The sequence below is a fragment of the Poecilia reticulata genome, chromosome 3, assembly GCF_904066995.2.
Source record: "Poecilia reticulata chromosome 3, P_reticulata-male-v2, whole genome shotgun sequence".
Lineage (NCBI taxonomy): Eukaryota > Metazoa > Chordata > Actinopteri > Cyprinodontiformes > Poeciliidae > Poecilia > Poecilia reticulata.
The window spans coordinates 19,869,158-19,892,611 of NC_088832.1; the positions used below are offsets into that span (position 1 = coordinate 19,869,158).

General features: G+C 37.5%; 1 protein-coding gene across 7 annotated transcripts in view; it reads left to right on the top strand.

The window, feature by feature from the left end:
• Positions 1-923: 923 nt before the first annotated feature.
• Positions 924-23,454, top strand: part of nedd4a (NEDD4 E3 ubiquitin protein ligase a) — a 33,796-nt gene continuing 11,265 nt past the window's right edge. Inside the window, exons 1-11 of one of the 7 annotated variants that reach the window (XM_008405394.3) lie at positions 926-1,206; positions 3,290-3,363; positions 3,954-3,980; positions 6,182-6,260; positions 6,347-6,385; positions 6,588-6,641; positions 19,338-19,388; positions 20,585-20,646; positions 20,756-20,858; positions 21,645-21,805; positions 21,905-22,025. In XM_008405394.3, the coding sequence (XP_008403616.1) occupies positions 1,156-1,206; positions 3,290-3,363; positions 3,954-3,980; positions 6,182-6,260; positions 6,347-6,385; positions 6,588-6,641; positions 19,338-19,388; positions 20,585-20,646; positions 20,756-20,858; positions 21,645-21,805; positions 21,905-22,025 (822 nt within the window). In that variant the 5' untranslated portion in view covers positions 926-1,155. Of the gene's footprint in view, positions 1,207-3,289; positions 3,364-3,953; positions 3,981-6,181; positions 6,261-6,346; positions 6,386-6,587; positions 6,642-11,752; positions 13,520-19,337; positions 19,389-20,584; positions 20,647-20,755; positions 20,859-21,644; positions 21,806-21,904; positions 22,026-23,454 lie in introns of those variants that run through there. The other 6 variants (XM_008405395.3, XM_081605191.1, XM_017304153.2 and 3 more) reach the window with 6 other exon arrangements.

Consider the following 23,454-nt stretch of genomic DNA (forward strand, 5'->3'; position numbering starts at 1 on the left):
GAAAATGATCAAATAAGCATGAGATTCAGATTCCTTTAAACAAGATGAAGAAAATGTTCATAATTAGCTACAATAAAGGCTTGAATATGTCAATCTTTGTTAAATTAATTTACTAAAATAAATGAATGGTTCGATAATTGTCCAATTTATTGAGTTGCACATGTGTCATTCTTCTTGTAAGCACTTTTTTACAATGTAAACTTAAACATCCACATCTTTTACAAAAGGAATTAATGGAAATGAGTACAATATAACACCAGCATAGATATTTCTACATCAACATTGATCAGAAAAAGACAAAAAAAACATCTGAAGTTGCAAGCAACAACCTTGATAGTCTAAGTAGCCAGTTGGATTGGGGGGAAATGGAAATAGCCAGTAAGTACACCACATATTTCTTAACAGACCTTTTTACTTGAGTGACTTTTTTGTCACAGCGTATTTTCACTACGTTGTCTTTTTTTTAATTTTTACTTCAGTAATTTTATATCACTACTCTTACTTGAGTAAAATTTCTGGAATCTCTACCCACAGTGAGTAACTTCACTGAACGAAGAACAAATATGTTTTAATCAAACATTTACCAGACACTCACCTGCAGTTTTTGTTAAGGTTTTATGTTTTATATTGAAAGAAACTAATTGGGGGGGAGGGGGGTGGTTTCATTTAGTTTATTTATTTTGTATTTAAATGATTGATAATTTGATCAGTTATTGAGTTACCGAGTAGTCCTTTTACCAAATACTATTTTAAAACTCTGACTAGAGTAATTTCTTGGATGGCTACTTTTTACTTTTACTTGAGTAAAAATAAGTTAAAGTACGTAAAGCCCTGTAAGAATTTTGGCAAGTAGCAATTTGACAAAAACAGAATATTATTATCTTCGGAGTGTTTTGTGGATTGATTTAATGTCAAAACGGCCTACCATACTCGGTTGTAGCAGGAACCCTGAAAAAAAGGGAGGAGGAAGCAGGAGGAGGAGGAAGAGGATGGGTATTACCAATGACGGCAAGGCCACAACTATCCACTCGGTCTGGTTCACGGTAGTTAACTGTCAGCGTAAACAGTCGGAAGGACTATCAGAGACGGCACACCTGAGCACATAAGGGCAGACTGTTCTTCGTGTCGCCCTCTGGGAGGAAGAAGAAGGATCTCATGATGGCTGCTGTTTCTGCCTCTCAGATCAGAGGACTCCAGGCTGACGAGGTAAACCAGAGTTAACTAAACGTTAGTGACCGAGGCTGCTCACGCGACCCGACCGTTTGACATCTCTCCCGCTTGCTGTTATCCGGCAAGTAAACTTTAAAAAGAACAAACAAAAAACTGAAAAAGTAGTGGATGGCTATCTCAAACAAAGGTTTACTTTCGATAAGTGTGATTTCGTGTCAGCTAAATGAGAGAAAATGAAGGGTAAGATAAGAGGGAAAAATCGATATGTCTACTTAAGAGCTAGCTCGAGTTTGTCGGGGAGGAAGCCAACTGTCAACGCCTGAGTTCCTGCTTCTCAGCACGCGAACACCAAACTTTGATAAAACAGACTTTGTTTTCAGCAGCGGCTTCACGGACCCACGTAGACCCATCACAGTGGGTCAGATTGACGACACTGATGGCGACATCTCACGATGATTAATAAATTTAATAGGCAAGTCACGATTGGGCTTATGGGGGGGAAATGTCCTCAAGCGCCAAGCGCTGTCAGGAAATTACGTCACCCATACACTAAACAATGCTTGTGTGGGAGGAGAGCAAAGCCTGATAGGATTCAAGTGGAACTAGATCTACTTTAGATTTTTTTTTTTTTTTTTGGTCTGTTCTGCTCACCTGTACGCACAGCCAGCCCAAGGCATAGGTGAACTAAGCAGCAGCTAAAGGTCTGAAATGTCACACAAGCGTGGTTTAGTGATTGTAAGTTGGTGGAAAAACAAATAAAGCTAGTGAACATCAATCAGTAAAATGTACTGAATTTCCCCAGAAATAACCAGGATTAACTTTTCAAAAGAAGACTGCTGAAGATTACTTCCTTCATACCGACGGAAAGCTGTAAAGTTAACAACTCTATGAAGTCAACTGTCCACAAATCGCCATATTCTTGCTCGGAGAAGGGATTGCTGCTTGATGCAGTCAACTGCATTAAAAACTTGTTGGTATAATAAACTGAACTTGACTGCATTGAATCACGACTAGGATCAAATTGGAATGTTTTAGTGTAATTTCAGTCTGTCTAAGTGATTGATTTAGTTGCATAGTCTGTATATAAATCTGATCGGTTTGTTTAGCTCTGTCAATTTGAGCTAAAACTGAATTTTTATAAGAGTAAGAGGAACATTTTGATAGTTTTTAAACATGGACACTTCATTTCAAGTGCTAATAAATTACACAAGGGATTCAGCCAATATCTGGTGAATCTTAAATCCTAGTTATAAACTATATTGATGGCTATATTCGATGTATAATGGGTTTCTAAGGAGTATATTCTTTTTAAAGTAACATTATGCAAGTTTTGTATGTTTATAACTGAAAACAACTAAGATTATATACGCAATGGTTTGTAAAAGTATTCTATTTAGTTTGATCATAGTTTATTCTTCATTATCTGGGGTCCAAGATGATTATTTATTAATTGAAAAATAATCTTTGCATGTTTCTTTGCAGTTTATGCATTTTATCTAGGAACATTTTCCTCAAGTATGAACCATAAACTTTTATAGGTCCTTATATAACACCAGAAAGATTTAATCACCAAACATACTAAGTTGGGCCAAAAATAACACTTAAATATTGATGTTTAGAAGCAACTACGTATGCAGGTGACAAAAATAAATAAGTAAATTAAGATGCTGGTCTGCTCATAAACATTGAATCATCTTGTAAACAGCTTCCTAAATTCTATGTCTTGTTTTAGTTATCTTTAATTATTGTTATTTTTTTGGACTAAATGTGTTAATCCCACAGTTTGTAAGACATCTTACACCAAGCCCCACTCAGGTTTACAGTCCTGTTTTTAATTTGACATTTAGAAGCCACTTTTGTGCCATTATTAATTTAGCTTGTTAAAATGTAAATTTTTTGGTGTTTCATGAATGAAAAAAAAACCGACAAAGAACATAAAAATGAGGTGAAAATATCTTAATTTGTTTTATACCGGTAATAACAAATTCATTGAGATTGTATAACTTTACAAAACGATGACTGCTCTGGATTAAACATCAATCCAGTCATCGTTACATGCTTTAACTTTTGTTTTGATTTTATTTCCCTGTTGTTTTTTTAATTATTATTGTTCATTTAGGAGGCGTCCAGAATCCTTAAAGTGAAAGTTATTGCTGGAATTGGACTGGCCAAGAAAGACATACTGGGCGCAAGGTAAGTTTTTCTTTTTCTTTTTTTTTTACAATGTCATTGCTTAAATGTAATATTTAAGTAAACGGAAGTTAGCTTGCTATTAAATAAACAATAAGTTTCAGTCATGACACAATAACGGCAGGGGGAGAAAACACACAGCAAACACATGAATGATGCAAACTCCAAAAAACACAAATGCACCAGAAAAACGCTGCAAACAAAAACTATTGCCATCACAGAAACCTGCTATTAGCAAAACATTTATTTCCATCTCTGCACAGTCACAAGGTGTCATCTACCAGTAGAGATCCGCTTGAGGTTGTTTTTTTGTCCTATAGTTTCCTCCAAAATATTTTTAAATCCATCAGAAAGCTAGAAAACCTGCCACCAGCGTCCTGTTCGTGGCTCGTTGGCTGCTTTTGCAAAACATTGCCTCGTAAACAAGAAGTGTTGTGTCTTTGTAATTCTGTTGGAAAATCCTTATTGTGAAATGATTGATGCAGAGATTTTTAACAAGTCAGTAACCACAGCAGGTACAGTCAAAACACTCAACAATTCAAACAAAACAGCATGACAGTGACTTCACCTACACTTTCTGTTTTATTGACAAGGAGTCAAGAATCCAGTTCAGTACACCAGTAAGTACTTTTTCCAATATATTGCTACAGATGGCTGTTACATTAACATTTAGCCCACTATTGGGCCTATTATGTCACTTATTCACTATTCACTACTATTTACCAGAATAAGGTCAAACCAAGATCAAGTCAGTGTCCAAACCCTTTGTGTCTTTTTTCCAGGCTTTAAGAGCCAACAAGACTTGTTAAAGAGTGCAGGAACACACCTTTAAAAAAAAGTCTTCTGATTTTTTCAGTTGTGTTTTTAAAATATTGGAACGCAATAGCAAAAAAAAAAAAGAAAAAAACAAATTAAGGAAACAGAAATAAATAACTGATTTGTTATGTTTAAACATCATGCCCCAGGAATACTGAAATGAGTGACTGTAGTTTTTTGGAAGATACTTCTGGTAAAACTTTGGTGGGTTGCTAACATGTTTCCATCTCTTTATTGGTTTTATGCTGGTAAATTATGCCTCTTCAAGACTTACAGATACAATGATGATCTCTTTTTTTGTTGTTATTCTGAGATTTTTCTTCCTTCTTTTGTCTGTAACCCATGGCGCTTTTCAAATGTATTTATTTAACTCTTTAACATTTCCTCTTTTTGTCACTTGACAAAAACTTCAAGGGATTTTATGTAAAAGACCTACATGAAGTAGTGGATTACTGTGATGCAGATGAAAATTATACTCTACAAACAAAAAGAGAAATATTTTTGCATGCATTTGTATTTACTCAAATCAAATCTAGGGCAATCCAGTAAAATTTTGCCGTCAGGTTCAAATGTTGCTGCCACCTCTCTTTTATACAGAACCGATTCACAGTAGATGTCAAAACAAGCGGCTCCAATTTATATCCATAAGTATGTAGTCAATGCAATAGACTAATCCAATAATTATTCATGTAAGACCAAAAAGTATTTAATTACTTTGATCTGATTTAATTTCTGAAAATAATGTAACCATCAAAACAAAATAAAAAGTGACGTGCAGGTTCTGATCTGGTTTCAAAATAATGAAACAAACAAAAAAATAACATCATTAATACAAAATAACAAATTAGAATAAAAACACCAGTACTGTACAGTATAGTATCCATGTTAGAACAGTGCAAAGTCATTCCAGTAACAACAACTACTGTTTATTATATGATCTCTACATAGCGCAACGGACTCTGCAGATAGAAAATAACATGAAAATAAACAGTTTGTTTACAAACTGGTGCATTTTCGGTTAAAACTTCTAGGCCTGTCACAATAACCAATGTTTCTGGACGATTTATCCTCCAGAAGTTATCGCGATAACTGATGATGTTTTTGAGACAATTTACTAGTAATATAATGGTAATAATGGAATAATAATGCAGGAACACATTCCAATGAACATTTAATAAAGTGGAAGTGGAAGACATTTTGAATATCCAAAGTAAATAACAGAAAAAACAAATAAAATGAATTATGAAGTCTCAGGAAACAAATTTATCCTTAAAAAAAAAAAGGTTTAGTTGAAACCAAAACTCCAAACTGAAGACTTTTATTATCCAGTTTTTGGTAGAAAGAGACAAATCATAAGTCATGAAATTAGAAATTATTAAGTTTGTTTCAATTCTGATTTAATGAGTGTTATGACGGGCCTTAAAGCTTCATCATTTAGTGAAGTATCTTGAGAAATTGTACTAAAAGAAGTGGTAGCATTACTTGAAAGTGAGATCACACGAGCAAAGTATGAAGCACTTCTAGAAATTCATTTCAAAAGGTGGTTCTACTGGTTGACTCAAAAATACTTTCCAGATTTTTTATTTGCAGAAGCATTGCATGTATGCACTACTTTGTGTTGGTGTGTCACATTAAATCCCAACATTGAATATTGTGGTTGTAACATGATGTGAAACAGTTCAAGAAGTACCAATGGTTTTGCCCTATGCAATACCAAAACACTTCAGCAGTTAGACTTGGGTAATGAATAATGTAATGTGCAAGATGGATGTGGCTTCAATGAACTCTAACTCGAATCATTACCGCAGTAACTGCAGTCATTATGTGAGCAATGAGTCACCAGAGCTAATGTGGCTTTGTGTTTTTTCCTGTTAGAAATCAAACAAATTATGTTTTGCTTCCCTCAGAGATAAATAAAAAATGTTACAGAAAAAATGAAGAACCAAAGCAGATCTTCTTGATTTATAAGTTTGATCCCATGATTCTCTCTGCTTTTCTGTTGCAGTGATCCATACACCAGACTGTCTCTTTATGATCCGGTCAATGGAGAAATCACAAGTCTGCAGACTAAGACCATTAAAAAGGTGAGTAAACAGCACCTGAACTTGCTTCATTTGATGGTATTTGTATAAATATAAATATTTTTTTTCTTATTTCATGTTACTTGAAGACTCTGGATCCAAAATGGAACGAAGAATTCTATTTCCGAGTAAGTTTCGCTTAAAATAAGTCAACAACCACATTCAAGCATGGATGCATGTATATTTTAAGCTTACATTGTTGCCACTAATGGAAGATAAACTGCATAACTTGGCTTATGTTTGAAAGCATGTTAAAAATGTAAACAACCCAGCATCCCTTGTTGGATTAGTAAAGCTGGAGTCATTCTGATCTTCTACTTTGTGTTTCAGGTGAAACCCAGGAATCATCGGCTTCTGTTTGAGGTGTTTGATGAGAACAGACTGGTAAGCTGTTTAGATTTGTTCAGCTTATAATGATTCAATGTTCCCATGTAGTTGGTGTTTTTATTTTTTTTTTAAATACAGTAAACGTACAGAATGTGGACAGATATACTTTGTATCTCTAAAGATCCAAGCTGGCAGGGTTAGTAATAACAGATTAAATTCATGTAAAGTGAGGCACGTTTAACAAATTCATTAGAACAAACTTTCATTCAGGCTGATCTCATTTAGAAGCTCTATTTCCCTCTATAGTCGAATTTAAGTCAGTTTGTCGAATGAAAACCCAAACATAAATCTCGCATTGCCTATCTTGGACTTTTGTGGCTGTAGCATAGAAATATAATGAGTTGTTCTTGATTGATGGCAGCTGCTGAGGTGATATTATGTTCTGTGTTTGGACACCATAAATGCCAAACAGGAGAATGTGTCATATTTCCATAGATGCGAATATCCTCCAGTCAGTGCAAGAATGACTTTGCTTTGTCTGCCTGTCAAAGACGCAGGAGGCCCTTATTTTGCCATATTATGCTGGATATTGCTGGAAACTTATCATAGCTTATTACTCTGCGCTGTAAATAAGGGTAAATCTGACTTCCATTAGATCATCCTAACGTCTGTGAGGGTGGGGATTAAGAGCTGTGGATCAAATCTGGAGTCTATTTTAGCTGTGGTTTAGTTTTGATTCTTAGGCAGAAATGTATTGAATGCACACTGTGTTAAAGGTTTAGCGAGTACTCCTTTACTCCTTCCACTAAACGGCATGCAATCGTCACATTTAGTTGTATTTTTAAATGTTTTGATATTTATTGACACTGTCATGGAACCAGCAGTTGAAAATTAGTTTAAGCGATGAGAAAAATCAGCTGGTTGGCTAGCAAACATCGGCAATGAGAGTTTAGTGCTATGAGTCAAAGATGTTATCGCAATATTTTCTTCCAAGTCTTTGCTTTAGTTTGGTAACATTGAAACCAATGTTACCATAAAACATGGTAACATAAAAAAAACAACCTTTACATGCGATCCACGGAAAGCTTGTTCTAGATCCACGATCCTCAACCTGTACTAACCAAGGAACCGCCTATCAAATTCAGTTTGTTTAGAGCCACAAAACCTGTACAATTCCCTTCACCAACTACCTGCTATATGAAAATACTTTGTAATTTAATTTAAGCAGCATTTGGTGTTTTAGGGCAAAGAATAATCTCTAACTTACATAAAATTGAGAATGAAAACACTTTCTTCATAGAAGATTTAAGAAAACATTATAATTTGCAGTCTAATTAGTACAATTTATTTACAAATTCTGTGCAAATGCGACTGAAATCAGACTTTTAAAATGACCTTCATCTTTTTAACACTGCTGCTGTCCTGTCATTTCTGTCCAAACTCATTAAGAGTCACTGTGGACGTCCTAAAGAGCCTGATTCTCCTCTCTGAGTTTGCAGAATAACAGAGAGTTTTTTTGCAGCAGGTTATCACAGCTCAGCCCAGGTTCGTCCTGGGACACAAAAACAGTCAGACCCCACTAATGCCGGCTCTTCTATGTGAGACTTCCTCCTCACTGTGTCTCTGTGTGGGTAATGGAAACATTGTAAAGCAGTTAGTCAAGACGAACAGCTCAGAAGTCCTGACTTTCACCTCATCAAATATCGCCTTACTTCTCCTATCTGCAGCACTTAGTTTAATTAAATTGTACATTTTCTTTTCTCTATTTTTTTACAGTCATGATGCACTCTGTTATAAATATGTACTGGCTTTTAGGGAAAATAAAAAAAACATTTATTTTACATAAGCTTTTGCTATACCAAAGCTTTCATAAATGATTCTTACTGCTTTTTCAGAAGTAGTGTTGAATGTGTCTACAACACTACTATATACAGTTTTAATTAACTGGTCTTACTGGTAGAAAACTGCTCTGCGATTACCAAGAAGCGGCTCTTTAGGTTCCCAGAAGAGCAAGTCGGGGCAGGACCATCTGTGCTCTTTTTTCCATTGAATATCCAGTTGTATACAAACTGCATGTGAATATATGAGCAACTTTCTGATGAGCAATTACAGCTTCAGAATAAGACGTTATTAGTTCCACTTTTTTTGTTTTTTTTTTAGCTCTTTGGGTTTTTGCGTTAATTGCACAATATTTGGCTCAGAGTGTCAGTCATTTTGGCATTATGCTACATTATTCATAGAGCACAACAAATATTGCCAGCTGTTATTGTGCTGCATGTGGTTATTGTTTGTAGACTGAGAGGTTTCTGGAATGCGTCACCACATCACATGTTTACAGTCACATGAGAACATGAACTTAGGCGTGGCTGACTCAGATCTTCCTCGTCACACTCGAGGTAGATTTCATGGCACATTGAGGGGCATGTCGGTGCGGTAAATGTGCTTCTGAGTGTATGTGTTTGTCACTGCTTGCCTAAAATACAAGGAACTTAAAGCAAAATTCCTGTAACTTCCTTCTTTACACTGCAGTCTCACTTTCTCCAAAGGCATAAAAAGATGGCATGTGCATAGCATCTGTGTTTCTATAGAGACTCCATCTTGAATTTATTACCACTGCCTGCATAAACAGATTCAGAAAACGCCCCGTGTTTGCAGGTGAAAAATAAATTGGGCGAACAAAATTCACTGAAGTATTTACAAAATTGTTGAATTAGAGGAAGTGCTCCTTGTTCCTGTGAAGATCACCTTCATTCTGCTTATGCTGATGTTTACATTGCCAGTTTCTGGAAGGTAAATGTTTTGTTAGAATGTATTCAGGACCCCAGGTGGTAGTTTTATTTGCACACAAACATGCTAAAAAGAGTATTTTGTCATTAAATAATGCTAAATTAAGGGAATAACCCACAATCTCCAGACACGGATACCACTCTCTTATCTTCCCACATTCCCAGTTCCTCTACCTGCTTAATTTAACTTTCAACGGAAAGTTAAATTACACGTACTGCTACGTGTACATCATTCATTGGCTACATTTACCCAATAGCAGTGCCTCCGAGCAGTTTCTCCTCCCCCTAGAAAATGAAAAAAAATTATTAAACATCAGCGTTCTGAGTCATAACTCTCTTAACCACTTAATGTTCAGCAGAACATGTCTTCACCTCAAACTAACGTTGAAACAGGCAGCACATCCCATTTCTGTTGCCAATTGAGGATTTGAAAGTTATGGGACTTAATTTTTTTTATCAGAAATGGTCCCTGAACTCCTTTTAGAATGATGTGACATTTAATATCTTGTAATGTAGATTTATAGGAGTTTTCTTGTTGAATTTAAGATTCTGCAGATTGATTGTAATATATTTTCCCTCCAACCCACTGAACAAATTAAACATTTACATTTGTGGTGTAGCATTAAATCTCACTTTAAAAGTTTTTGAAGCAAACTTTCAACTTGAAAATAACATTGAATAAATGTAATAATGAGTGTAATACTCAATACTGTCACCTTCCTTAAATAATGGCTTAATAAAGACAAGCCATTATTTCAGGAAAATGACGCCATGTCACATTATTTAAGCCGCAGTAAGAATAATTGTTGCTTTTCTGGTTTAAGAAAGACAATGGATTATTTTTTTAAAATGTGTGAACACTTTAGTCCATCCATCCATCCATCCATTTTCTTACACCGTTGTCCCTAATGGGGTCAGGAGGGGTGCTGGTGCCTATCTCCAGCTAACGTTCCGGGCGAGAGGCGGGGGTCACCCTGGACAGGTCACCAGGCTGTCACAGTGAACACTTTAGTCATTTTTTAAAATTTTAAAGTATTTCAACTTTAAAACTTTTTAAACTTTAACTATTGCAAACCAAGGTCATTTTAATCAACATTGCAGTGTAGTGGGCAAAGCCTCATAAACTTTTATAGAGCGTATAAAAGTTGTGTAAAAGGTGTTAATGTTGGGTTACTTAGGTGTGAAAATGCCAGACTTTCATGCCTGAGTTTCAAAACAACAACTTAGACAGCTAAATTAAATTAAATTTACTTTTAATATGATTCATATTGTTCAAAAATTAAACTTAATATAATATCAAATAGATAATAAAAACCCAGGTTTCCACTGGGTTCATATTTATACAGTGCTACTTGAAAATAGTTGATACAACATTGCCCAGCTGTTTACTAGCTTTGTTTTTCTCGGTGTCGCTCCATACCCCTCAGTTAATGAAAGGAAAAACCCACAATGGTCACAGAAAGAACTTGAATCTGATAAAGGTAATAATAAATAAAAATTCCATGAAAATAAACAAATGAAAGTCAGGCATTACTTTTCAAACACGCTTCAAGAGAATTACTTTAAAAAATAAACCATTGCGGGTTTTTCTTTGATCAACCCAGGGGTACCAACAATTTTGTCCGTGTGTATATACGTTGAATGTCATTTGTGCTTTCTTCCAAATATCATCAGCCAGAGAAAGCTGGCAAAAGCCCATTTCTTTCAGTGGTAGGGTGGTTGATATGCATATTATCAGGAAATAAATAAACCCAGTAGGGGTAATTTTTTTCCTATTGTATATATTTTGCTTATCCTTTGCCAGTGAAAGTACACCTTTCTGGCTCCGCTTGTGAGTCTCTGAATTTTTTATTAAATAAAACGTCCCCGATGTTTACTTGGTTCTTATTGATTCCAAGCTCTTGACAATATTATTGTAAGCCACTTTGTATTGTCAATATATATTGTAGTTAATATCCATATTTGGGCTCCTATCTTATCATATGGCTGCCACATCACAATCAAGTTTGGAAAATGGGTTATGACTTTCCTTGCTTCCGCCAGTGAGTCATGTCCTTATCCTGGCTGTGTCTCCTACTATTAAACATTACCCGGACGCTGATTTGGAAGCAGAGTAATGGCCTAAAATAAGTCGGCCACTGCCCACAATAGACTTCCATTAATAAATTGGACTGTCAACATCTATGAAGAAGAAATAAGACCAACATAGACCGTTACATGAGGTGTCATATAACCAGTGTCATACCACTTTAATGTCGCAATGATCACACTTCTTTCATCCCTCTGTCTTCTGTTTTCCAAACGGTCATACCTAATTCCTGCATAGGGTGTTTGACCACGTTTGTGTGCATGTGTTGTGTATATGTTCCAGCTTGAACCTCGCTTTAATGCAGAATTACACTGGCATTTATTCTGTTTGATTTCCTGTAATTCAATAGCAGCGGGTAAAACTATTTGCGGGGGGCACAGAGCGGCAGAAACATTAGTGGCATAGCAGCAGCAGGACTCTCAAGTTAGCGGCCAGAGCTTCAGTCTAGGATTCAGCGTGGAGGACTGCCATGGTTTTGTTTGACTGGCTTTTTTGTTTTTAAGTTTTAGTTTAGCATTGCTTTCTGCGTAGGGCAGAGGCTCCTTCAAGAGGATCGATTCGGCTTCAAGGGTCGCCTCTTTGGGTCATCTCTTCAAACCGAACCAATGGCCTGCTAAAAGCTGAGATCAGCCTGCAGAGGAATGTAGCTTGTCACTGGAGCTATTTTGGCAATGCACAGCCACTAATGATTGAGATCACAGAGCAGAGAGCGGAACAGTTGCTTTCTTCCACTTTTTTTTTCCTACCAGCAAGTTTGATCATGCACCTCTCACCAGCGCTGCAGGGATTAGAGAGTTAAACAAATGGCACGTCAGCTCCGCTTGCATTTCGCGTCAAGACGAAGCAACACGGACCCCCTCTCTGAAAGCCTCAGCTGCCATGGTGAGGAGAGCAGAGTCAGTGTGTCAGCGCACGGCCCCGCAGAGAATCTGGCGCACAGCTCAGTCCACTTGAAGGTGACTCCTCTGTCACCAGAGTTTGCCAGCAGTCAGAGCTCTTCAGTCTTCATATCCAGGGTTAACTCTGGAGGCAGCAACAAGAAGAGCGTTCTGCAAATCTCGCTGCAGCCGTGCGGAAAACCAAGCGGCGAGTTGGAAGGGAGCGCAGAGGATGGAGAGGCCGGCGTGGGTGTCGGTTCTGATGGGGGATCGTGCAATAGCAGCATGGCCAGCGACGCCGGGTACTGCAGCAGCAACAGCATCTTTGAGCCGGAGCTTCCAGAAAAGCACAGGAGCAGTCAGGAGAGGCCCCAGGTCTGCCGCAGGTCCAAGGTCCCGCTGCGGCGGTGCTCCTCCCTGGTCATTATTCCAAGGAGCCCTTGCAGCACGCCGCCTGCGTCTCCCGTAGGATCTGCGGCTCTGTTTGCTCTGCCCCCGCTACGGGGATCTAACCAACCGTTTCTCCAGGCACCTGCCAGTGAATTCTTCCAAGCAGATGAAGAAGTAACGAGTAAAGAGCCCAACATTGCTTCTCTAAGTGGCCACAATCAGCCAAAAGGAAACTACTCATCCGAGTTTAGGGACTCAAAACACACGGTGCACTTTAACATCCCGCTAGAGGATGAACCAAAATGCAAACTGGAGGACAAGACTGCAGGTATGGAGCAGTCATCTAATCTTCACTCTAGCAGCGTGATGCTACGCTTTGCCCACCAGAGACCAATGGCATCGGCCAAACGAGTCGCATCTGTGGCTTCGGGCAGTTCACATCTCCCCGATGCTCATTACCCGGCTGGACTCTCTGAAAGACAAGGTGAAGCCCACAAAAAACTTTATCAGAGTACCTCTGCTTGCTTATTTTCCTCATCTAAGCAACCTGAGAAAAACAGTAGGGTCTGTTCATCAGGGAAGGTTCAAGGGAAACACTGTCATCGTGCCATTCAGAGGAGCTTTTCCCTGGAGGTGCCTTACGCTAACACCGGGATTTCATGTCACGTTTCAAACCCAAAACTCAGCAGCCCTCTTTCCCCACATGTACACATTCATTTGTCTCCTTGCTGCCCTGCAAAGGTTCCCGCTTATCCCAACAACTTCAAAAAAAGCCACAAAGGAAACAGGGAGGTGAGTGTTTACATTCGCTGATGTTTCCTGACTGTAGAAATACTCATGAAAGTTTTTTTTTTTTTAAGAGCCAGTCTCATAATGGCCCTGTGACAGAGCTCTGTGGATGTGATGACAATGTTGTTAAACTAGTCCAAGCGGATTCCACACGGTTTTGGTCTGACTTGTCACAATGCCTTCCTGACTGCTGCTTTTACGTACAGAAACAAAAAACAACACCAGGCTTTTATGAATAGAAATAACAAATGCAGACATATTATCCAAGTGTTAATTTTTTTTTACTTTCTCCTTCTGGGGTCTGTGAAACTCAGTGTTACCCTTTATGCTGCTTATAAGAGTAACTGAGAGCGTCTCTAACTCCAAGTCATGTATTTAACAAGCTCAGTGTGGACAAACATTCACAGGTGTTCAGTTACATTACAGTAAATCCGTCAGGACTTTAGTTTCCAAGAACCGCTGAAATAAGAGAGACCAGCTCCCCTCCGTCTTGGGGGTCTCTTTCACGTCTGTTCAAACTCAACTGCGGAATAATATTCCTTTTTCTCCTCATTAATCTGATAACCCTACGGGCGATCAACGTATTTACCGTGGTTATTTTAAGTGTCGGGGAAACGCGGTGCCCCCTTTGCTGATATAAATAAGGCGGCTCTGAAATATCCCCCCGACTCCAGATAGTCTGGTGGTTTGAAGCACGGCCGGCTCCTCTGGATTCAAATTTAACAGCATGATACGAGAGCAGCCATGCCAGCCAGTCATCTGTGTGTGTGTGTGTGTGTGTGTGTGTGTGTGTGTGTGTGTGTGTGTGTGTGTGTGTGTGTGTGTGTGTGTGTGTGTGTGTGTGTGTGTGTGTGTGTGTGTATAGGCGCGCGCGTGTGTGTGGGGGCGGGGGGCAAAGAGTGTTGGCCTTCCCAGTAAACGATCAGATGGTGTGTTAGCTTCCCTGTGGGTCCCCCCCACCAAGCAGTGTTTGTGAAATATCAGGTGTCGGTCTCCAGCAAACTGTCAAGAAAGAAGGCCTACCTGAGTAATTTGTCTTTTACGGAAACGTTGTTTGGACTTGCACACTGAATACTGTCTCATTATTACCTCTGATTATAGTGACATCTAACAAATACACAAGAGACAAGAAAAGGGAACAAAAAGTATTTTAGGCTTCAGTTCTCGAATGACAAAAAGTCTAAATTAGCTCTTAGTTAAAACGTTTTGCGTTTTTTTTTACATAATCATAGAATAATTATTGTATAACATGATGTTCATGCAAAAAAGTGGTAAAATAGTCACTTTGTCGCAGACTTACAGCACCGTTTAGAAAAACCTCAAATTCAAATACTTTCCCCTTCAGGTTGCTTTTAAACTCGCTTGCAGTGATGCAACTAGCTGTGAGATTTAAATAAACCTTCAGCTTTGCTCCTCTTATCTGTTTTGCCTTCATAACCTGCTCCCTCGCAAAGTTAATGAACAACCAGATGTGGCTGTGTTACACAAATGAGGTGGAAAACATGAGTCAGATCCCATTTCTGCTGCGTATTTTGGATGAATCTTTGTCATAATTTTGAAAACCATCTTTAAGCAATTATAGATCAGTTTACATTGTCTAATCGGCTCTAATCTCATCCTACAAATGAATAATCTCGAGGAATTTAGCTTGTATGCCACTTGGATAGTGGATTTATTGAGGACCTTTTTAGGAGGATATGGTTTTGTTACGCCATTTGGTACAAATTCCTGCAGGAATGTTCTCTAAAGACATCACACCCCTATTAGGAAAAATGCCCTCCTCAACTCCAACATATTATTTTCCAGCCACCATTCTGGAAAAGTGTGACCTTTCCTTCCTACTGGACTTGAACTAATTATGTTTATACTATACATTTTCCATGAGAAAATTATGGTAGAAGTCAAATGAACAAGTGGATCTCAAACCGTGATGCACTTCGTTCAGGATGGATCGTCGCCACACAGTTTAGTTTGGCCGCTCTCATAGCATTTAACTGGGCAGCTCTTTCTCCCACCTGTCAAGGCAGTTTGTCGTGGCACATGTAAGACGTATTTCTGAGCATGCAGGTTGCCTCCAGCTTATACGGTTTATGATCTGGTCCTAATGTCAGCCTGTAAACCGAGCAGCATTTTGTGTCACCTGAATCTTCAGGGATGCCCTGAATGGAAATTTATCTGTCATTATAATTTTAATTTAAGCACTATGCATCCAGAGCTCCTGTGTCGTTGTTTTTAAATTTGCTTCACCAGGGAGGCTTCCAAGAAAAGGATATGAAGAGTTAAATGATGGGTAGCAGATGGTAAACACTATTGTTAGTGACATTGTACTAAATTAGCCAGCAAAGTATTTAGTCCAAGCACGTGTGGCAGATTTGAATGTGCTGACATCTTTTTATTATTATTATTATTTATTAAAAAATATGTGTTGGCCTGTCAAAATAATCAATTAATTGCATGATAAAGGAAAACAAACTCAATTATTTCCATTGGTATGTTTTACCATTTATCTCTTTCTACCAAAAACTGGATGATAAAAGTCTTCAGTTTGGTGCATTTGTTTCAACTAGCCCAATTTTTGATTACAAAGACTTCAAAACAAATTTTATTTGTTTTGTTTATTTATTTTGAATATTTAAAATGTCTTCCAGTTCTAGTGTTAAATGTTCATTAGTTTAAAGTTTACTGATCTTTTAGACTTGCTCCTGCATTATTATTTTGCCATTACTTAAAAATGATCTCAAAACAACAATATTATCATTTATCGCAATAACCTGTGAAATATTTTATTGTCTAGCAAAATTTGTTATTGTGACAGGCCTATATATGAGATGGTATTATATGTACAAAACAATTAGGACAAAATGTCAAAATATTTATAAAGCATTTCAAAAATGGCTATTGACTACACCAACAGTATCCTTAAAATTACAGACTTAAAATGAAATGGTACAAAAAAAATACATTCTTCTAATTTAATTTTGTGTTTGTGTTTTCCAAGAATAACCATGCCAATGATTATTGTAGAGATAGATAAAATAAAATACATGAAACAAAGAAGGATAGATAAAATGGCATAAAAAATCAATAAAGCAATAAAGTAGAGTAAATAATCTATCTAAAATCTGAAAATGGAAAGCATTCGATGTGTAAAAATTAAAGCAAAAGCAAGGCCGTGGCTTTAATCAGGCCATAAGAGCAGCTTCATTGCTCACTGGTTTTTTTCCAGTCTGTCCATCTTTACTGGAAGGAAAAAAAGCCACTTCCTCAAAAGCTACTGCTTTATTGATTGAATTAAGGCGAGGCTCAATCAGGTTTATAAACTCTGCTCACAGATTACTGCAGTCGTTCTGCGTAATCTGATTTCACTCATTTTGAATGTGTTTGAGATTTGTTTTGAGAATATTTCCCCCAAATTACACAAAAAAATCCTCCTCATTTTGAGTTTATTAGTATAAAATGAAAGTTTAAACAAGTTAAGCAACAGAGTTCCTATGTTTAGGGAAATGCAGGCTTTATAATTCATCTTGGGTTCAGGCGATCACCCAGTCAGGACCTTTTTAAGTAGAAGGGTGTGTGTGAAGGATGTTATTTCTCAAATTGTATAAAATCGTAGCCAGTTATAAAATTAAGTATCCATTAAGTTACCACTTCCTGCCTTCTTGGAAGATACTTCCACTTCTCATATGGAAGCTCATGTTTTAGACCAGGCATCCATTATGCTGCCGCTAATTCTCAAGGAACTGTCTTAAAACAAACTCCTGCTGAAAAGTTACTTAGACGTTAGTTTTGTTTTATTTCAAGTGTAATATTTCCAATAAAAACAAGACAAAAATACTTGATTTTGTCTGTTTGTAATGTTCGTGGCGGTTCTTTTTCATTTCAGTAAAATAAGAGCGCAAAACAACTAAAGCTGCAAAACAAAGAAAATGACTTGCTTCCTGTTTTTCAGATTTAAAATCTGCTTGTTAAAACCCAAACAATTGTTGATTTATGCAATAAAATCTATATATTTTATACACGCTGCACACTAATCCAGAGCAAATCCAGTCCATTTAAAAATAATGGAGATGTTTGTGTGTGATTGTATTTCAGGAAGTGCTTGGTTTCCATCAATCCTTGTTGGTAAACATTATGTTCTATATGCTGCTTCAGCCACAGTAAATACTATAAACAACACAATCTAGTAAATTGCAGGGTGTGCCTGAAGAGAGCTGGATGTGAATGACTGTAAATAAACTCGGTCCGAATGGCACCACTCTCGGTCCTGATTAAGCTCTTGAATATTCGTCATTCAATATCCAGCATTGGCGTGCAGCTACCGGTTAGAAACGGAAAGTTTCTTGAAAGAAAGGTCACGGTTGTTGAAATGCAATAAACCACACTCCCCTGTAATAAGACGTGTAATATAAAACTTCAGATAAATGTCTTGTAAGAGATGAGCAAATGCAGTGATGACTAATATGATGCTATCCAGGGTTCGTACGAGAGCTTGAAAAATGTTTGAATGGCCATTTTGGAAAGCGCTTGATATTCAAACTGTCAATTTTTTAATAAAGTACAATCTACTTTATTTTGATTTGGAAACATTATTTACATTTGAAACCAGATATTGTCGTACACCTCATGAAAAGACACATTTTTTATTATTATTACCTGGAGTTAAATTAAACTAAACTTTTTATTGTTTTAGGTCAGTTAGAATCACCAAAATTATTTCTATTTTCTAAATGCTAAAAATCTTAGTGAGAAAATTTTATTTTATTTTTATTTATTTATTTATTTTTTTGCATGTTGTGTTTTTAGCATTAATTTGAACAGGAAGGTCATTTATCTTAACACAATTTGTTTGGCTTGTTTCATTGTCAATATCATTTTGATTTGTGTAATTGAAATGAAGGTTGGCTTATATTTTATATGCCAAACAAAGTTACTCAAATTAGATCATTTTTAGTGTATTGTTCTCAGACCAGTCGGGTGTGTGAGAGACATTTCAAAACACAACATTGTTTTAGTTTATTTTCTCTCTGCTGTAGAATGTAGAATATTATCAAAAGACATTATTACCATTATTATATTACGGTATATACGAGTGAGTTGGAACTGTCTTTTATTTTAGTTCATTTTGAAAAACTTTCATAGAATTTGAAAGCTTCCCTTGATGATGCTTGAAAAGTGTTTTGAACCCTGATAATGAGACTAAAACAATGTAGTTTTAAAGTCACTTCCTGAGTTTTCGGTAAGATGAACGGGAGCGTCTTCCTCTTCACCTGTTTCTATCTGTTGGTAATTAAAGGCATGAAGAACCAGGTGTGTCTATTTATGTAAACACCTGTGTGACCTGTCGGGGGTGTTGATTTGGACACGAGGCAGACCCCCGCTGTGCATTGTGCTCCCCTACCAGGCTGCAGGACCACCAGGCAGTAAACATATCCCGTGTTTGAAGCGGTGACACGGCATCTGGTTTATGCTACAGTACTTGATCCTGGACTCTCTTGTAATAACACGGAGCAGTTATTAATTGGGAGCCGATAAACACATTTCTGCTAGATGAAGTGGAGAAATATACAGAAATGCATTGGTTGTTCAATAATGAATAATGTGTTTGAGCTACTTCTCTGTTTACTGTAACATGAGACGGCTGCTGAGAGGGAGAAGGATGTTTAGGAAAGTGGCAGAAATCTTTCCAATCAATTGCTGCCAACTCCATGTATTTGACTGTGATGTACTTTAAAGTGGTTTAAGTGGGAAGATTTGGAGGATACTCTCGTTGATGTTTGTTTTGGAGATGAGTCTCATGTGTCCCCTTGTCTCTCCTTTTCAGACACGTGATGACTTTCTTGGACAGGTGGACGTTCCTTTAAATCAGATACCGGTGAGTTCTTGTCTTTAACGAAGTGTAATAACCCCTGTAAGCCCCTGTGGCTGGTTTTGTTTCACTTACACTCCAGATCATAATTGTAAAACCAAGTGAGCAGCATTCACATTCTTCACTGCCAAGTGTTAAGAAAATGCAATAGGAGCAGAAGACAAAACATAGACTGGAGAAATTACTGAAGACAAGATTTAGACTCAGACAGGCTGATCTAAGTTACAGATCTTAATCACAGAAACTCCAAAACTGAACTAAAATGGTAAAAAATAATTTTTTTTAGTAGCCCCGCTGTTATGATTTCACTGCAAGCCTCAAAATCTTGTGAAGTATTTTTAATGCAAATATCTTAGTACACTTGAAATAAAAAAATAACTTTCAAGTAACTTTCCAGGAAGAAATATGTGCTTGTTTTAAGTTAAACGTTTCTTAATTCCTTCAAAAGTACTAGTTCTGATTTATACACAGATTTTAACATTTTCAATCATATGAACATAAACTTTAGTTCAATTGACTAATTTTGTCTCATGTTTATTCCTTTTGTATTTTGAAGCTCTGGTAGCTTCTTACTGGGTGTTACATTTTTTTGAGGAATTGTTTTTTCAGTGTTTTTCTTTTTGTTAACTCTTGCATTTCATATGTAAATTATGGCTTCTGCTTGTTCAAATTGATTTTGTAAAAACATCCCCTGGAAGGCGAGCAGCAGTTCAGTAGCAGTGCAGCCAGAAACACGATGTACGTGTAAAAGATGTGTAATAAATATTATTCACAGAAAAAACTAAATAACTTAAAGTGACACATAAAGCAGCAGAATAAACCACCAGGACAGGGACACTAAGTGTTCATATATCCTTACTCTTCCTGTTTTTTTGGATATTTATTTTTTTAAAGATGAGCAGAGCAGCAGGTGTTTTAACTGTACGCTCTCTCAGTCTCACCTTTGTCTCCATGTAAACATAAACGTGTGCCCTTATTCGGCTGTCAGTTCCACTTCGTTTTCTTCAGTTTTGAAAACACGGCCCGCTGTGTTTATGCTGCGTTTCTGCTTGTGTTTAATTGTAAATACAAATTAGCCTTCATTATCCAACGCCACCATCATTCCACATTGCCATGTCTTCAAAAATAATGGTGTTTTAATGCCACATTAAGCAGCAGGTTAAAGCTTTGCGGTTTATTTTTGTTGCTTTTGTTTCCTTTAGACAGAAAATCCTAACGCACAAAGACCATACACATTCAAGGATTTTCTGCTCCACCCACGAAGGTTTGCATTTCATCACACTTTCATTTTGCTTTTGAGCATTTCCCCATTGACGTTTCTTGGCTTCATCTAAACACGTTTTCTGTTTTTTTTTCTTTTCTTCCCTGGTCAGCCATAAGTCCAGGGTCAAAGGTCATCTGCGTCTCAAAATGACCTACCTGCCGAAGAACTTGGGCTCAGAAGAGGAGACAGCAGATCAGACAGAGGATTTGGATGTAAGCTAGTGCTTCGTTTAGTTTTTCCGTGCAGTGATGCTTCATCTGATTAAATCATCATAACATAGATTAAACTTGAGAGCATCACAGGCCACTCTTAGAGCGTTATTCTGAATGTTTAATTTATTTTTTCCTTTTGTTTTTGGCTAAATTTTAGTTTGGTTTTGAGTGTTGATTGTGGTTGGTCAGTGTTCATGTATGTTTTCATATGTGCAAAAACTTAATTAATATAAAAAAATAAAAAGCAGTGCCCAAGAGGAGATGCACATTTTGCAGATTTTTATCCATCCATCCATCCATTTTCTTTCACCCTTGTCCCTTAGTGGGGTCGGGAGGGTTGCTGGTGTCCATCTCCAGCTAGCGTGCCGGGCAAGAGGCGGGGTCACCCTGGACAGGTCGCCAGTCTGTCGCAGGGCAACACAGAGACACACAGGACAAACAACCATGCACACACACACTCACACCTAGGGGCAATTTAGACAGACTAATTAACCTGACAGTCAGGAAACCGGAGTACCCGGAGAAAACCCACGCATGCACAGGGAGAACATGCAAACTCCATGCAGAAAGACCAGGGCCGGGAATCGAACCCAGAACCTTCTTGCTGCAAGGCAACAGCTCTACCAACTGCGCCACTGTGCAGCCCGCAGATTTTTATTTGTAAAATAAAAAAACAGACTTAAACCATGAATAATTTTCCAGCCTCTTAACTTACATGACAAAGAAATAAAAACGGTAGTTTTCCACATCTGCACTGAGTGATTTAAATATTTTCCTCCTGTGCAGCCGGGCTGGGAGCTTCTGGACCAGGACATGTCGGGCCCCAGGCAGAGCCAGATGCTGCCTCCTCTTCCTCCTGGCTGGGAGGAGCGGCAGGACAACCTCGGCAGGATCTACTTCGTCAACCACGTGACCAGAACCACGCAGTGGCACCGGCCCACCATGCAGTAGGATATCCTCCATGCCTCCATGAGTGACATCGTTTCCTCAGATTCATTCCCCGGTGGATGGGAGCCAACATGTGTTTGTGTGTCTGTTGAACAAAGGCAGAGCAACGGGGAGAGCCACCGGCCGCAGAACAGCAACACAGATGTGGAACCTGCCTTCATCACACGCAGACAGATCTCAGACCACGACGAGAACGCCACGCCGCAGGAGTCTCCAGAGGTAACGCCGTTCTGCTTCCTGTCCAGGCCCACAGTGATGCATCTTAAAGGAACTCTTTAACTGATCCTCAGTTTTTATTCTGCAAAAGCTTTTATTGCTTTTTGACAGAACCGAAAACTCAGTTAGAGAATTAGGATGTTTTTCTCCAATCCACTCCTTGTGTTTCCACAAATCAGAGTGATTCATTTTGTTTGGCAGTATTGTTTTACAGCTTCTCTTCATTTGGACTTTGAATTCAGGTCAACTCTACAGCGGGATATTAAAACCTTAAGGTCTTTCTTTTTTTATGATAATATTAAAGTCATAGTGTCGTAATAATAAAATCGTAATTAAGTAGTAATTTTATCAAAATACCAACATGAAAAATGACTCAAAAAATTTTATGTTGAACATCTTTGAAGTTATACTTTATCAGTTTTACACATAGTAAAATAATTGATCTTTTAACACATCGGCGTCAAATTATTATCAGTGTCAGGACTTTGAAGCGATTGCGCAAACGACTGAGTCTGTTTAGAAGAAAACCACAAAGATAGAGATGGTTATGCTGATATCTAGAAGCTTTTCTTCTCACGGAAACAATTTTTTTCTCTTAATTTTAAGACATTCTAGTAAAATTGCATCTTTATTCTTCTAGATGAACAAAAGTTCTCATAGCCGGACCCTAATACTCCATCATAAAACTCACAGAATGGATGACTGAAATAAAAGCCACTTTTTGAAAATATTCCCCATCGTTTGTAATTTCTATTTTAGAAAAGAAAGATCTAAATCAGATCTGATATGGCAAAGATTTTATTTTTAAGCCATGCTGCCCCGCCCTGTTGCTGATCCATTAAGTCACATGACGACTTGCTAATGCAGTGAGAGTTTAATTCACTCTGCCAAAATATAACGTTCTGTTCAAGATATAACGTTCTGTAATGAAAATGTTTGTTTCTCAGCACATTTATTGTATTACTTCAGCTCACAATCATGCAAGTTAAGAAAAGTTAACAGGTATCAGTGACTCTGCCTCGCTGCTGTAGTAGTAATAAATAAATAAGCATATATTTAATATTACTTCAGAACTTTTAACCAAATACCAGGAGTCATTTTGTTTTTTTCTTCTAGCATCTGAATGTTTTTTACCCTTAGGTCTCAATTGTTTTTGGATGATTTAATGAAAGTTTTAACTCTCGGTGTGGTTAGCTCCACCTTAATGAAACCGATGACTTTCAGCTCATCGTAAGCCTTTAATCGTGATACATGGAACAACCCTTTGGTCTAATGCTTAAAAATAACACAAAGCCTCTGCCTTATGCAACACTTTTCATACCTGCTTATGACACTTGATTGAATTTATTTCCAGAAGTCACACATTCTCTCATAAAAACTTTAACTTTAACTTTATGTTGCCTCCAGATTTATTAGTAGATGTGCAAAAAGC